The following is a 15,543-nucleotide window of genomic DNA, read 5'->3' on the forward strand; positions in this document are numbered from 1 at the left end:
GAAGACGAGAAGGCTGGCCGAAAGAAGGGGGAGTGGAGAGAGAGAAAAAATAATAAAAAAATATGGTGCGGACGTCATGTTGCGTCACAACCGACTATGGGCCCCACAACTGAGTACCGTCCACAATTTAAGAAAGTGGAAAAGGAAAATCGGGCCAGTTACTTTTGGACATAAAATACCCAAAACGATGTCGTTTTATAACAAAAGGTCCAAAAAAAAATGGAAAAATAAATAGAGGTAAAGCTGGTGGAGAGTTAGATTCTTATATCATATTAATATATACTGAAATGCTAAATCCCACATGGAAATTACTAGATCCTGCATATACTAAAATTTCTTTCTCTCTCTAAAATCTCAAACGTCCGTCTTTTTCTCTCCCCGAAACAAGTTCTTTTCCCCTCATGCTTGCACAAAAACATCATAAAAACAGTATTATAATTCGAGATTCGAACTTAAAGAAAACCTTCTGAAATTTATTTTACAATCAAGATAATCATTCTATCTCAAATTAATTCTACTAATTAACAGTACAATAGGTTTTTCTTCTCTCTTCTCACTCTCTTTTACAAAAAAAAAATTCAATTCAATTTTAATATATGGTGGGTGGTAGAGGGTGAGGAAAGGCCTGCCATGAAATACGTCCGGTGTGGGATTTTGTGTGGGGGGGGGGGGAGGCGGGGTGGGGTGCCTGCCATGAAATTCACGTCATGGCAGGTGTGGGGTTTTGGGAGGCGCGGCTACGTTGGAAGCGAAGGACTGATGCTTTCTTTCATAATATTTTTTTTTTTTTTTAATTCATATCAATTCAATTATTTATTATTTTTTTAATAAATATTTAATGATTAATAAAGTTTTAATACTTTATAAATACTGAATAAATGTTAAAAATATTTTAGAATTAAATAATTAGAAATTTAAAATATTGAATACATGTTCAATAAATATTTAATAATTAAAAAATATTTAATAAATTTTGAATAAATATTTAGACTTGTTTAATAAATATTAAATAACTTTCAAATATTTAATAAATGCTTAATTTATGTTAAATGTTTTTTTTTAAATGTTTAATAAATATGTTTTGTAATTGTTTTTTTTACAGATGCCTCGTCGAGCATATCCGGAATTCGAGGATCAACAAACACCAAGTCAATAACCTCATTCGTCATTGAATCGGGGCGGTGTCGTTGTATATACTTACTCTAATCAATACCCTGCATCAAAAGTTGAATAACTGTCTTTCTGCCCATTAATTTAATTTTGATTTTGAGTCTTGCATTATAAATGTATTTCAACGAAGTGGTAATATTTGGATCTTCACGTCAAAGATAGTTTAAAATCTTCTTAGGCTTCACGTGACTTCTCGTCAACATCTCGGTAACTTCATACTGCTTATAAAGACCATGCTTCGAAGTTGGAGGATGATTATGCTTCCCGTAAACTATAGAGAGTTCTCATTTATCCTCTTCTTGTAGAGCCACCTTCAGCTGGAAATCACAATTACATTTTTTCGTGTCAATACATTTTGTACTTTCTACACCTCTATTCTTCCGTTTCACATACTTTTTTTTCATACCGATCACAGGTGACGTATACTCTATCACAAAAATTATGACCTATACTTAGCTGAATGCCATGGCTTTCAGCTGTGTCTCTCGCCCACTGTATTAAATCGGCTCTACAATTAAACAATTGCACTCCTAAAAAATATTCAGAATAATCAACTTCCCTATTATCCTGAAAAAAAATATAACAAAAAAAAAAAGAAATAAAAAAACACAACATCGGATCGCATCTAAAGTAGAAGCGGACGCATCAAAGACGGCGCCCACCTTGGACGCGAATACAGTGTACTGCGCGCCCAACATGTGCGCCCTATCTGTTTCGTCTTCCAGGTTGTCTGCCCTCTGCGTATGACGATTTTTTGGCAAAAAAATTAAAATCTTACATCAGGTTTAAGTGGATTGTCGTTAGAAGGTATTGAACTCATTAGTTGATGGTTATTACGTAACGAAAAACGACTTTTGACGACTTCTTAGTATTTTGAAAACCCTAGAAAAAAGTTGGAGAGAAGTCGAAAAAATAGAGCATAGAGAGAAAATATTTTTTGTGTATAGAGAATTTTTTTTTTTTTTTTTTATGTGCGGGATTTAGTAACTTTTTGTGTGGAAAACCCTAGAAAAAGTTAGAGAGAAGTCAGAGAAAATATTTAGTAGAGAGAGAATATTTTTGGTAGAGAGAAAATATTTTTATTTTTGGTAGAGAGTAAATCTTTTTATGTGGGTTTGAACTAATAAAAAAATGGGCTTGCATATAACGGCCGCCATATATATATATATATATATATATATATATATATATATATATATATATATGGGCAAATGGCAAAAAGGCTCATCACATTCGACTTAAATGCACTTTGGTCCACAAAAAAAACAGTCTCTCAATTAAGCCCATCCCCATGTCTTTAGTCTAAAATACCCTCAATAATATAATTCTTATCAATTCCACCCATTATACTCTAACTTCTTTAATATTACGCATTGACCCCAAATTTAAACAAATATATCACATTAGCCCCCAAAACTTTTTTTTTTCAAAAAATAATTTTTTTTTTTCTGAAATGTTTTTTTTCCGGCCAGATTCCGGCGTAGACCGCCGGAGACCGCCGGTCTTCGGCATTGACTTTTTTTTTTTTTTTTTTTTTTTAAAACTTGTTTTTTCCTGAATTTTTTTCCGGCCAGTCAACCACCGTTGACCGCCGGTTTCCGACGCTGACTTTTTTTTTTTTTTTTTTTAAAATTGTTTTTCTTAGAAAAAAAAATATTTTAATTAATATTACTGTCTTGGCTACTAAATTACTGTCTTAGACAGTAATATTACTGTTTGGGACAGTAATATTATGAATATTATTTTTCCGAACAGTAATATTATTAATATTATTGTCTAAGACAGTTAAATTACTGTTGGAGACAGTAATTTAACATCCAAGGCAGTAATATTAATTAAAATAATTTTTTTAAGGAAAAAAAAAAGTCAATTAACAGTTAAATAACTACCGGAGACAGTATTTTAGCAACGAATACAGTAATATTAATAAAAAATATTTTTTCAAGAATAAAAAAGTCAATTAACAGTTAAATTACTGTCCTCGACAGTAAAATAACTGCTGGAGACAGTAATTTAGCAACAAATACAGTAATATTAATTAAAATATTTTTGAAGAAAAAAAAAAACAAAAGAGTCGATTAACAGTTAAATAACTGCCGGAGACAGTAATTTAGCAGCCAAGACAGTAATATTAATTAATATATTTTTTTTAAGAAAAAAAAAATTATAAAAAAAAAAAAAAAAAGTCAACGCCGGAGACCCGGCGGTCAACGGCAGTTGACCGGCCGAAAAAAAATTTCAGGAAAAAAATAATTCAAAAAAAAAACAAAAAAAAAGTCAACGCCGGAGACCGGCGGTCTCCGGTGGTGGCGGGTCAAAATTGGGGTCAAAATTGAAATTATGGTTAAAATTGGTTAATTTATGAAATTGGGCTAAATTGGGGTGTAAATCATGAAATTTAAGTTAAATTGGGTTTCAAATGAATTGGGGGTAATTTTGGTATATATAAAGGGATTTTCCTTATTTGCAAATAAGTTTGAATGAGTTGGATTTATTTGAAAGACAAAAAAGTTGGATGTCCTTCTTTTAATTAAGTGCCCTTGTCATGGACCTATTTGCCATTACCCCATTTATGGCAAATAGGATATTTGAACTACCGGAAGACATTTAAGAAAAAAAAATGAAGAAACTCAAAATGACAAAAATAAAAAGTTTTATTTAGAAAATTATAAAAATCCAAGCAATTAGATGTTTTGGAGAAAAAAATATAAATACTAAAATTTCTCACGTAAAATTTACTGAAAGTGGTAAAAGAATATATACGGGAAAATGGCTCAAAATATATATATATATATATATATATATATATATATATATATATATATATATATATATATATATATATATATATATATATATATATATATATATATATATATATATATATATATATATATATGCTTGAGTAGGGGTATTTTTGTCATATTTTGGCAAAAATGTAATGTGGGGGGGGGGTTGTATTTATATGTAATATAGGGGGGTATATGATACAAAGTCCATAGTACAGGGGTGTTTTTGTATTTAACCCTATTTTCATTAATAGGGAAAGACCCAACCCATAATTCACTCTTTGAAATTTTGTTTTTTAAAAAAAAAAATATTTTAATTAATATTACTGTTTCAGACATTAATATTATGAATATTATTTTCCCGAAAAATAATATTATTAATATTACTGTCCCAAACAGTAATATTATTGCATGAGACAGTAATATTACGGTCGGAGACAGTAATATTACAGTCGAAGACCGCAAAAATGCAGGACAAGACGATAAAATTAATTCATACAGTAATATTACTGACTCGGGCAGTTAAATTACAGTTGGAGACAGTAATTTAGTAGCCAAGACAATAATTGGGGTCAACGGCGGCTGACCGGCGGTCCCCAGTGGTGGCGGGTCAAAATTGGGGTCAAAATTAAAGTTATGGTCAAAATTGGTTAATTGATGAAATTGTGCTAAATTGGGGTGTAAATCATGAAATTAGAGTTAAATTGAGTTTCAATGAATTGTGGGTAATTTTGGTATATATAAAAGGATTTTCCTTATTTGTAAATAAGTTTGAATGAGCTGGAAATATTTGCAACACAAAAAAGTTGGATGTCCCTTTTTGAATTTAGTTGGATGACCTATTTGCATATATATATATATATATATATATATATATATATATATATATATATATATATATATATATATATATATATATATATATATATATATATATATATATATATATATATATATATATATCGATTATATTTCAATGAGAGGTTTACACGCAAAAGAAAGAATGCAATAGGTACGTAATTAGAGTTGTACCCATATTGTAATTCCTATATTCCACTTCATATAATTAGAGTCTTCGTCTTATATTCATGTAAACCCTAGGGTTCTCTGTGACAAATTAATTAGGGTTCTCTGTGACAAATTAATTAACCGGAGGCTGAAAAATACGTGGAGCAGCTTATAACATGAAAAGGCCTAAAGGAGAAGACGGTTTCAATTCCATGTTGCCAGAACACATCCTGCAGAGAATACTTTGTTTCCTCTCCCAAAAAGAAGCTGTTCGAACCTCCGTATTGTCGAAATCATGGCGCAGTATTTGGTGCACTCGCCCTAATCTCGATTTTTCGATCCAGGCCTTCGAAGGAAACAAACAAGACTTTATAACCACCGTGGACAACACTTTACAGCGATACTTGGATCAAAGGCTGTGCATAGAGGAATTCAGCCTTCGTGTATCTATAGGCGGTGACGACGACGAAGAATCGATGCCCGCTCTTGAGCAATGGATCCGATTAGTCACAAATATGGGTTTGAAAGAGCTTCGTCTTCGGAATAGTACGGAAGACTATAAAAATAATCATCTGCCGTCTGTAGTCTTTGAAGCCGAATCACTCAAATATTTGCACTTGGATAGATTCATAGTGGACCAAACCACTATTCGAAGGATACTTCTCTTGAAGAATCTAAAATCACTTGATCTTCAACGAGTCTCGATTAAGGATGATATTTTCGAGAAGATAATATTGTCTTGTCCTTTGATTGAAACTTTGGCTGTCAGAAACTGTCGAACGTTAGCAACAATTGATGCGACGAGTCTACAAAACCTAAAGAAGTTCACTTTTTTGAATGATGATGTCCCCTTTGTGGATTATTGTAGAATCAAAATCCATACCCCTTCTCTTGAAATAATCGACTGTAATGGGGGATGTATTCCGTTCCTCAAAGGGGCGGACTTTCGTAATCTCACCCGTTTATCTCTGACGGGTGTCGATTCACCGTTGGACCACTTGTCGACGTGTAAGTTCCCAATCCTCGAGATCTTAATTATTTCTGATTGGTGTGGACTCGAAGAAATCAAGCTGTTTATTGACGCCCCGAAGATAAACAATTTTGAATATTGCGGAGACTTTATCCCGTCCATCTCTTTTGCAACAACTTCTTCTTCCAGTGAGTGGCATTCAAATATACACCTGCATTATATAGATGTTTTTTCTTCTTTGTGGTTCCTCAATCTAAATGAACTGCTCAAGTCATTAAGCCAATCCGAAATTTCTCTCAACATTGATCAGTGTTCTCCCATTCGAGAAAACATTGCGGTACAAGACAATAACATTAAACCAGTCGTGGTGGATAGTTTGAGTTTGTGTTTTGATTTATCTTCGATTTCATCTCTTATGAATGCTTTGTTTTGTGTTTGTCGTCCGAGATTAATCGATGACTCTTTCTTCTATGGAAACGGATGGGAGATGGATCACATCGAGTGTCTGTGGGATATTCTTTTAATGCATCCAGATTTGGAGGAAGTGAGATTGGAGATTCATGACAAGAATAAAAAAGAATGGTGTCCGATAACTCTTTCACAATGGCCACACTGTCAACAAGGGGTACACGTTCGTACTCGTTTTGCATTGAAATGGAGACAAACTTTGTGAGTCTTTGATCCTAGTTTTTTTTTTCAGTTTTAATTTTAAGACTTTGTACGTTAACTTTCGATTATTTAAACATATGTTTTTTTTAAAGGACTTGTCGTTTGATGACTGTTATCAGACTATACATTAAAGGTGAAATGCTGTAGAATCGAAATCAACGTGCCGTCTTTTGAAAGTTGAAACAATTAAAAATTTAGGTCGCCTCTTAGGCTATGATTGGTTCATGAATTTTGAAATAAGGAAAATGAAAATGCAAAGAAAAGGAAATCAAAGACTTTTAAAATCCCAATTGTATAATTTTGAGGAAAATCATTTTCCTTAGTTTTGTTTGGTTATTAAGGGAAAATAATAGAGAAAAATACCAAGTAAAATAAAAATAAAAAGGAATTGTTATTAAAAAAGAATTTTTGTCCCCTTTCTTTTTTAGCAAAGGAGCAGATCTGAAGAAGGAGAGGGAGAAGGAAGATGATTAGGTTTTAAAAAATTATGAAAATAGCAATTTGGTCCTTTGCAATTTGGAGAGAGGCTTTTTTCTGAAATTGTTAGGGACCTGAATCGAAAATTCTAAAAACTTCAATTTAGTCATGTGAAAATCCTGGATAAATTTGTAATTTTCGAAAATGTTGAGTTAGGGGTATTTGGGTCTTTTCAGGTCAAAAATCAGACTCCCAGTCGCACAAACCGCGAGTGCATCGCACATTGAGCTTGTAGGGTCCTTTTTGGCTTTGACTAATTTTCACAGGGAGTTATGTGCTAATTTTTTTAACACGAGTGTTTTTTCGGCAATTCGAGATTATACAATGGTGGTTTTTGCAAAAAAACCCACCAGAAAATTTATAGCTGCCCCTTCACAAATTAATTAAATTTGTACATAGAATACATCCATAAAATTCTAGTCAAAAGGACACCCGCAAGTTATAAATATGTATGTATAAATATATCTTATGCTTCATTTTGACTTATAAAACTTCACTTTCTTGCATTTGTCTATCAATGTTGAACACAAGGAACAAATTTGTTTTCAGTTGTATTTAATGCTCCCGCCAGATTGCAAATTTTAGTATAACGATGTTGACAATATTCATTTCTTTCGATATATAATGGTGAAAGATTTCAATGTCTTTCTAATAGTGACCCATATTTTTTAATTAGTCCATAAATCAGATGTCATCTTTTGGTGCAAAATAATAGTGTTGTTATACTTATACATATACATTTCGTTGTACCTTTTCATGGCAGAATCGAAGGCCAACCAGCGGTTTCAACATCATTAACCATGAAAATTTCAAGAAAATGATCAATAATCTTAAATTTATAGCTTTCATATATATATATATATATATATATATATATATATATATATATATATATGGGGCAATATGCAAACACCCTTCATTAGGATTTTAATTCTTGATAAATCCTTTATTTATAAATGATATTTGAGATAAATCCAATGGGCCTGAAAAACCATATATACCCCCACTAACTATTAATTAGTATAATTATTTAATTTTATAAAAATCATACCCATAATCTACACTTAAATCTTATCCAAAAATTATTCCCCTTATCACGCTAATCAGTTTTTTTTTCTTTTCTTCTTTATTTTGTTTAATGATTTTCTTTATTTCCATTTAAAAGAAAATTTTGTAATTATTTTATTTTTTATTTTTTTTATTTTTGGTTTTTTATTTTAAATTATTTTTTCTTATTTATATTTTTCATGCTTTTTATTTTAATTTAAAAATGATTTTATTTTTATTTTCGATTTTTATGGTTTTTCTTTTTTCTTAATTTCAATTTTATTTAAAAATGGTTTTTTTTTTCTTTCCAGTTTTTTTTTAAAATAAAAACCACTCATATAAACATGAAAATCACTCTATATAACACAACTATATAAACATAAAAACCACTCTGTATACCAACAATATAACATGAAAACCACTAAATTTATCAAAAACCACTATGAAGTTAAAAGTACAAATTAATATAAAATAAGCATAAATTTATCGAAAACCACTATAAAATAAGCATAATCCACATTAAAAATAACGTAATCGACTACTAAATTAATGTAATCCACTGTTACATAAGTGTAATCCAGTATATGTTCATCCAAAACCACTATTAACAAATGTTCATCCAAAACCACTATTACCAAATGTATACAAACAAATTCGGCATCACTTCGGTTGCTCAAGAACTTGAACCAAAAAGCCTTGTGTAATGGGGGGCTTTTGTCATATAATCCCTATAATCTAACCCCTAGTACATATACAAGGACTATGTATCTATATAACTGCTCGAACAAAATATTCAGATTTTTTTCGGTTAGGGATTTACCGGCTTGTGTGTGTGTTGATTGATCAATGGCGGCGGAGGAAGTTCGCGACAGGATCAAGGGGCCGTGGAGTACGAAGGAGGACGAGTTGTTGAAGAAATTGGTTGAGCGGCACAGCGCTAGGAATTGGTCGTTGATATGCTGGTCGATTCCGGGGAGATCGGGGGAGTCCTGTGGGCTGCGGTGGTGCAATCAGCTCTCGTCGGAGGTGAAGCACCACCCGTTCACGGCGGAGGAGGACGAGACTATTCTCAAGGCGCACGCCGAGTTTGGGAACAAGTGGCGTCAATCTCGAGGCTGCTCCTCGGGCGCACCTATAACACGATTAAAAACCACTGGAACTCGATGCTGAAGCGGAAATTCGCCGCGGATGTGGCGGCCGGCAGCGGCAGGGAGGAGGAGCGGCGGACGCAGATGTTGAGGCGGATCGGCTGCAGAGATATTTCCGCTGCGATGAGGATTTCTTGACGAATGATTGCAGGGGAGAAGCCGGCGTTGTAATTAATTTATAGTCTAACAAATTATTTATGAGCAATAAATAAATAAATAAATTAGTAATTACCTCGAATTGGCCGGGAGTGTTGACAGGCTGTAGAAGCTTGGCAAGGACTAATTTATGGTTAGAGTCCCTTTTGATCAAATACGCCGTCGTTCCAGCATTGATTCTGAATATGTCACCTTGTTTTATATTGAAGCTCTCCCTCCTTTCTTATCTCATTAAGCTCACTGTTCCCCTTCCTGCACCACATGATCCAAATACATATAATTATATTATCAATATAATTAGTTTAATTAAATTGAGTAATTAATAATTATATAATTACCGTTAGCAACAAAGATTACGGTGTTGGCATCCCAATGATTTGGCACGATGAAATTCGCCGCGGATGTGGCGGCCGGCAGCGGCGGGGAGGAGGAGCGGCGGACGCAGATGTTGAGGGGGAGCGGCTGCGGAGATATTTCCGCTACGATGAGGATTTCTTGATGAATGATTGCAGGGGAGAAGCCGGCGTTGTTCGTAATTAATTGCGATATAATAGGAAAAGATATTACAAATCTTTTTTAATTTTTTTTTATTTCCAATCATAAAATAGACGTTACCTTTAGGTTAGGGGTAAAATAGTGATAATTTATTATTTTTTATTATTTAATGCTAAAATTGATTTATCTCAAAAAGTTCTAAAAAAATTGGATCTATTGTAATTAGCTTTGTGTAATGGGGGGCTTTTGACAAATAATCCCATGTATATATATATATATATACATGTATATATATATACATGTATATATATATACATACATGTATATATATATACATATATATACATATATATATATATATATATATATATATATATATATATATATATATATATATATACATATATATATATATACATATATATATACATATATATATATATATATATATATATATATATATATATACATATATATATATATACATATATATATATATATACATATATATATATACATATATATATATATACATATATATATATATATATATATATATATATATATATATATATATATATATACATGTTTTTTTTTGGGCCGAAAAGAACTTTATTATTCCATTATTATTAAAAGACTTGGGGCCTCGTTAAAAACCTTATGGACCTACACAAGGTAAAAGAGTATCCCTACAATGATAATAAAAAGTCTGGGGCAACCCTAACTTTTCTAATACAAAAAGGCCCTAAAATGGGGCTAAAATGAAATAAACTATAAAGCTGCCTAATAAAGCTAAAAAAAAAAGAAAATAGCAGAATTGCCCCCATTTGTTGCCACTAATGTAATTATCCAAAATATCTTATTTGCCAACTTCCATTATATCACCATCATTATCACAATTTTTGGTGGAATTGCTAGAATGACCCCCACCGAAGCTGCTAGTAAAAATGCATCTCGCCAATTCTACCAGCCTGCCTTGCTTTTAATTTGCGCCCTCATTTGCTTCTTGAAAATCTACGAAACTGAGGAATTCCAATCCTATCGTGAAGTAATAAAGATCTAATATAACGAGGAAGTTCATTTACAACTGTAAATAGCTTCCTCTCCTTGTGCTCATGAGCCAACTTAGCTAGCCCATCTGCCACTCGATTACCCTCTCAATAAATATGCATCACGTGCCAATCGTCCTTGAGAAGTCTTCTAATGCCTCTGATGACGTAGGTTAACTCCCATGCAACTGCGGCTTTATGATAAATCATGTCGATAACTAATTTGGAATCTGACTCCACTTTAACCTGTGTAAAACCCATCTCTTGACAAATTCGCAACCCATCGAGAATTTGTCTGGGCTTCTGCAAGAATGTGAGTACCTTGACCGTAAAAATTAGAGAATCCTCGAATAAAAGTTCCATCGTGAGTCCGAATTAACCCACCACCGGAACATTCATCCCCTTTTCCTGAGCCGTCTACATTGACCTTGACTTGAAATGTTTACCACATGCTCTAATAAGGGCCTAGATAATCTAGTAAAAACAGTTTTTAAATACCTTGAGCCATTTGAAAGGAATTATTAAAATGGTAAAACTGTACAGTTTAAAAATCTAAAGCAGGGGAGTGACCTTTGAAAAATCATTATAAATTCCCTACTGTTTCAAAAATCATAAAATTCTATACTAAAGTACATTATTAAGTTAGGAGTTTATCCCAAGTGAAATAAATCCTTTTTAGTGAGAAAAACTTCGTATTTTATTGTAAATATTAAAATGACTCTGTTTCAGAGCAGTGTTGGGAAATAATTCATAACTAATTCTTGGATTATCCAAATAATGCAAACGACCTATCAAAATTAATCTAACAGAGAGTCCTATTATGCTGTAAACTTTCATGCAATAATTTATGGAAGAGATAATTAACACGAATTATCAAACTACTAGACAGAACATAACACCCAACTAGCCGACGGGCATTTTATAAGGTTTTTATGAAAACTTGCCCTAAGGTTACATAATTTTTTGAGGAAATACCATAACATATATCAAAATAGGTAATTTTAATCCTAAGTAACATTACATATTATGCATCAATAGTCAGTTCCTCCAATAGGCGGGAGAGAACGATAATAAACACCTAAAACGATGTCGAATATCTTTAAAAGCAAAGTGTACAAATAAGACCACATTAGTATATTAAGAGCACCCAAAATTCACCATGCCTCCATATGAACTCTTCTCCCGATCCACGAACTCAACTTCAACCACGATCCTCGGGCTCGAAATCGGATAATCCTACAAGCAATTCAACACCTATATGAGTCTTTGAGACTCAATGAGAATTCCATAGAATATCAAATACACTTAGACAAGGAATCATATAATCATACATATACATACATATACAAGTATACATATACCACAATCACCATTTCTTTAAGGAAATTTACCGATTTACCTTTACCTTCTCGGTTTACCTCTTAGACCTTTTCGATTTACCTCTTAGACCTTCCTTTCATCATTTCATTAGGAATAAGAGGAGATCCCTTACAAGGGTGTCTTTCTTTTACACATACATTCATTCATTTCAAGCATGTTCACTAGGTGTGTGAGAAAAACATTTTTTTTTATTCGGATATCCTTTGGAAAAATCAAGTAAAACCATAGACAATAAGCCTTCATTTATTTGGAACCCGTTTCATAAGTGGAATCAAACCACACACTCTTCATCTCATTTTTGGGGTACCGGTCCCTTATACCCCGTGCTTATTCGATCTATGTTTTACAAGACTTTCCAATTTTAAAAACGTGCAAGTGAGGTTAGTACATACTTTCATTCAATTCAAGCAACTTGATTAGTTGTGTGAGAAAAACATTTTCGTTTGGATATCCTTTGAAAAATCAAGTAAAACCATAGACAATAAGCCTTCATTTATTTGGAACCCATTTCATAAGTGGAATCAAACCACACACTCTTCATCTCATTTTGGGGTACCGGTTCCTCATACCCCGTGCTTATTCGATCTATGTTTTACAAGATTTTCCTACTTTAAAAACGTGCAAGAAGTGAAGTTAGTATATATTCTTCATTTCACATATTCAAAGTTAGCATTCATATAAGCACACATATTTCCACATATTTCACAAAGGCACATAGTTTAGTCACAAAATCACAAAAACAAGTAAGACACATAACAACTCAAGCAAATAATATAGATCACATATTTACACATATAGCAACGCAACTCAAAGCATTCGGTTATTTATAATTACTATCTCCAAGTTTCATTAATTAAAGTTCAAGCCCTCTTTCTCAAGAGACTTGAAGTTTTCTTTCAAGTAGCACCAAAATTCCATTTATTCCATTTTCTTTCCAAACTATTCGAACCATCAACAATTCAATCACACAAAATTCCATTTTTATTAATCTTGTCCTCGGTTTTTACTTCGTATATTATTATTACTCATAGATCATAAATTAAAATAAAATTACAATATTATTCTTAATTCTTCAAGATTATATCATTTAAAGCTTAGATTCTTACATGCATGGATGATCTAACAATAAACAAGTAAAGTACTATAACTTCCAAATTTTCGGCCATTAAGAATAAAGAAGGTGAAAGAAGAAATAATATTGGTGAAGAATCACTTGTAGCAAGAATATGAAATTCTCACCTAGTTTCTCTTGGGAATATGAAGGAATTGGTGGATTGAATAACCCACTATAAGAAACTTTAAGAAATTATAAAAAAAAATTAGAAGAAAACATTAGGTAATTTTCGAAATTGAAAAGGAAGAAGAAAAATGAGAGCTTTCTTACACTTCTAGTTGAAGAAACTTCTTTTTGGAAAAGAGGAGAGATTTTGAGCTTCTTACACTAATAATTTCGAAATGGAGGAGAAGAATGAAGAAGGATATTTTCTTAAGAGGTTTAAGATATGGTGGAGAAGATGGAAATTCAATTGGGTGTTGGGTTCTATTTATAGAGTTTTGCAAGCATTTAGGGGTGTTCTTGGAATTTCCTCTTTAGTTGGGTTCTATGGCTTGAGCTTGAGTAAAAATGGAGTCTTGGTGAGGGGATGGTGGTGATGGCCGAAATTAGGGAGAGGAAGAAGAAAGAGAGTGGGTTTCAAATGCTTAGGTGGAGAGAGAGAGAGAGTAAATGGGTGTTGAATTGAAAGGTAAAGTGAAGTACCATTTTTAATGAAGAAAGTACAAGCCACTTAAGCTTTCAATTCTCCCAGTTAACGAGTCTTTCCACATTAAAGAATTGTACACATGGACAATAAAATCCATGTGTGTCCCCACATGGCCGAAAATTACAAGAAGAGTGTGGAAAATTTTATTTCTAAGTTTATTCACTCATTTAATTATCTAATATGCATGAATTTATTATTTTTTCTAAAATTTAGTGTATGCATAAATATATTCCAACTATCCAAATTAAATCCTAGAATGCAATAATCTAATTAAAAATATGAAAATTTTCAATTAATTATTTTTCGTGTGAAATTTTCAAATATCCGATTCTAATAAATCAACTAATCACATAATTTAAGTCATACATAAAGTACATCAAGAATGCATGTTTAATTATGCTAGCTCATAATAAATCATCCTATTAGCACATAAAAAATTCTAAACGTAAAATCTACTTATGAAAAATAATAAAAATATAAAACGAGTTATCTGAAAGGGCCGGTGTTACAGGTCGTATTCATCGGAGTAATAGGTGTCCAAATTTACACACACACACACACACACACACACATATATATATATATATATATATATATATATATATATATATATATATATATATATATATATATATATATATATATATATATATATATAAAAGTTTGGTAAATTCGCTTTTGTTTACAAAATACTTAAGGACGACCGATTACATATTCCAAAAGATGGTAATCCTACTTACTATTAGACATATTGTTCTTAATAATTTCCACCAATCAGAGGAAGCGATCGATAGTAAATATCTAGTACAATATCAAAAGTCTTTAATAACATATTATACATATCAAACCCCATAGATAAGTTGAGAGCCAACAACATCCACATCCCCTCCATATGACCTCTACCTGATTCACAAGCTCGATTTCAACTTCACTCCTCGGGCTCCAAATCGAGCATACCTACAAACATACAATACATATATGATTCTTGAGGACTCAATGATAATCTTGAATTAATATCAAGTACACACAATGCATAGATCATATATATTTTTTTGGTATTTTCTTATTTATGTTATATTTTGTATGATTTAGCTTTCATATAAATATTTTTGTTTAGTTTTATGAAAATATACAAAAACAATTTCAAATTTGGGGGCCCTAATTTATAATACACATAATTCAGGGGGCCATATAGATATTACAGATAGTTTGGGGGCCCTAGGCATAGGCCTAACTTGCCTATGCACTAGCGCCGGACCTGCTTGAACTTGTAGATTGTCAGAGCGGAGTTTGAGAGTGCATTTTGGTCTTGGACATTGGAGGTATTTATAGAGTTTTCGGATACCTCAAAGCCTATGGAGAAGAATGGGAAATGCATTTTGGGGAGGGTGTTTTTTGCAATTTCTTGAGGTGGTTTGGTGG

At 32.2% G+C, this 15,543-nt stretch overlaps 2 protein-coding genes and 1 long non-coding RNA gene across 3 annotated transcripts; all 3 read left to right on the plus strand.

Annotated features, from left to right (window-relative positions):
* Positions 1 to 64: 64 nt before the first annotated feature.
* LOC148770524 (uncharacterized) lies at positions 65 to 1,537 on the plus strand. Its single transcript, XR_016031400.1, has 2 exons — positions 65 to 237; positions 1,103 to 1,537. It is a non-coding gene; the product is annotated as an uncharacterized LOC148770524 (long non-coding RNA).
* Positions 1,538 to 5,143: 3,606 nt separating this feature from the next.
* On the plus strand, positions 5,144 to 6,610 carry LOC105959834 (FBD-associated F-box protein At4g10400). Its single transcript, XM_012983994.1, has one exon. The coding sequence runs from the start codon at positions 5,144 to 5,146 to the stop codon at positions 6,608 to 6,610; it is 1,467 nt and encodes a 488-aa protein (XP_012839448.1).
* Positions 6,611 to 8,976: 2,366 nt separating this feature from the next.
* Positions 8,977 to 9,300, plus strand: LOC105959835 (transcription factor MYB73). The gene has a single exon (XM_012983995.1). The coding sequence runs from the start codon at positions 8,977 to 8,979 to the stop codon at positions 9,298 to 9,300; it is 324 nt and encodes a 107-aa protein (XP_012839449.1).
* The last annotated feature ends 6,243 nt before the right edge of the window (positions 9,301 to 15,543 follow it).

This window comes from Erythranthe guttata, chromosome 5, assembly GCF_056151865.1.
Source record: "Erythranthe guttata isolate IM_541 chromosome 5, IM_541, whole genome shotgun sequence".
Lineage (NCBI taxonomy): Eukaryota > Viridiplantae > Streptophyta > Magnoliopsida > Lamiales > Phrymaceae > Erythranthe > Erythranthe guttata.

Coding starts and splice junctions, on each gene's coding strand:
- LOC105959834 (XM_012983994.1), top strand. CDS start 5,144: ATGAAAAGGCCTAAAGGAGAAGACGGTTTCAATTCCATGTTGCCAGAA.
- LOC105959835 (XM_012983995.1), top strand. CDS start 8,977: ATGGCGGCGGAGGAAGTTCGCGACAGGATCAAGGGGCCGTGGAGTACG.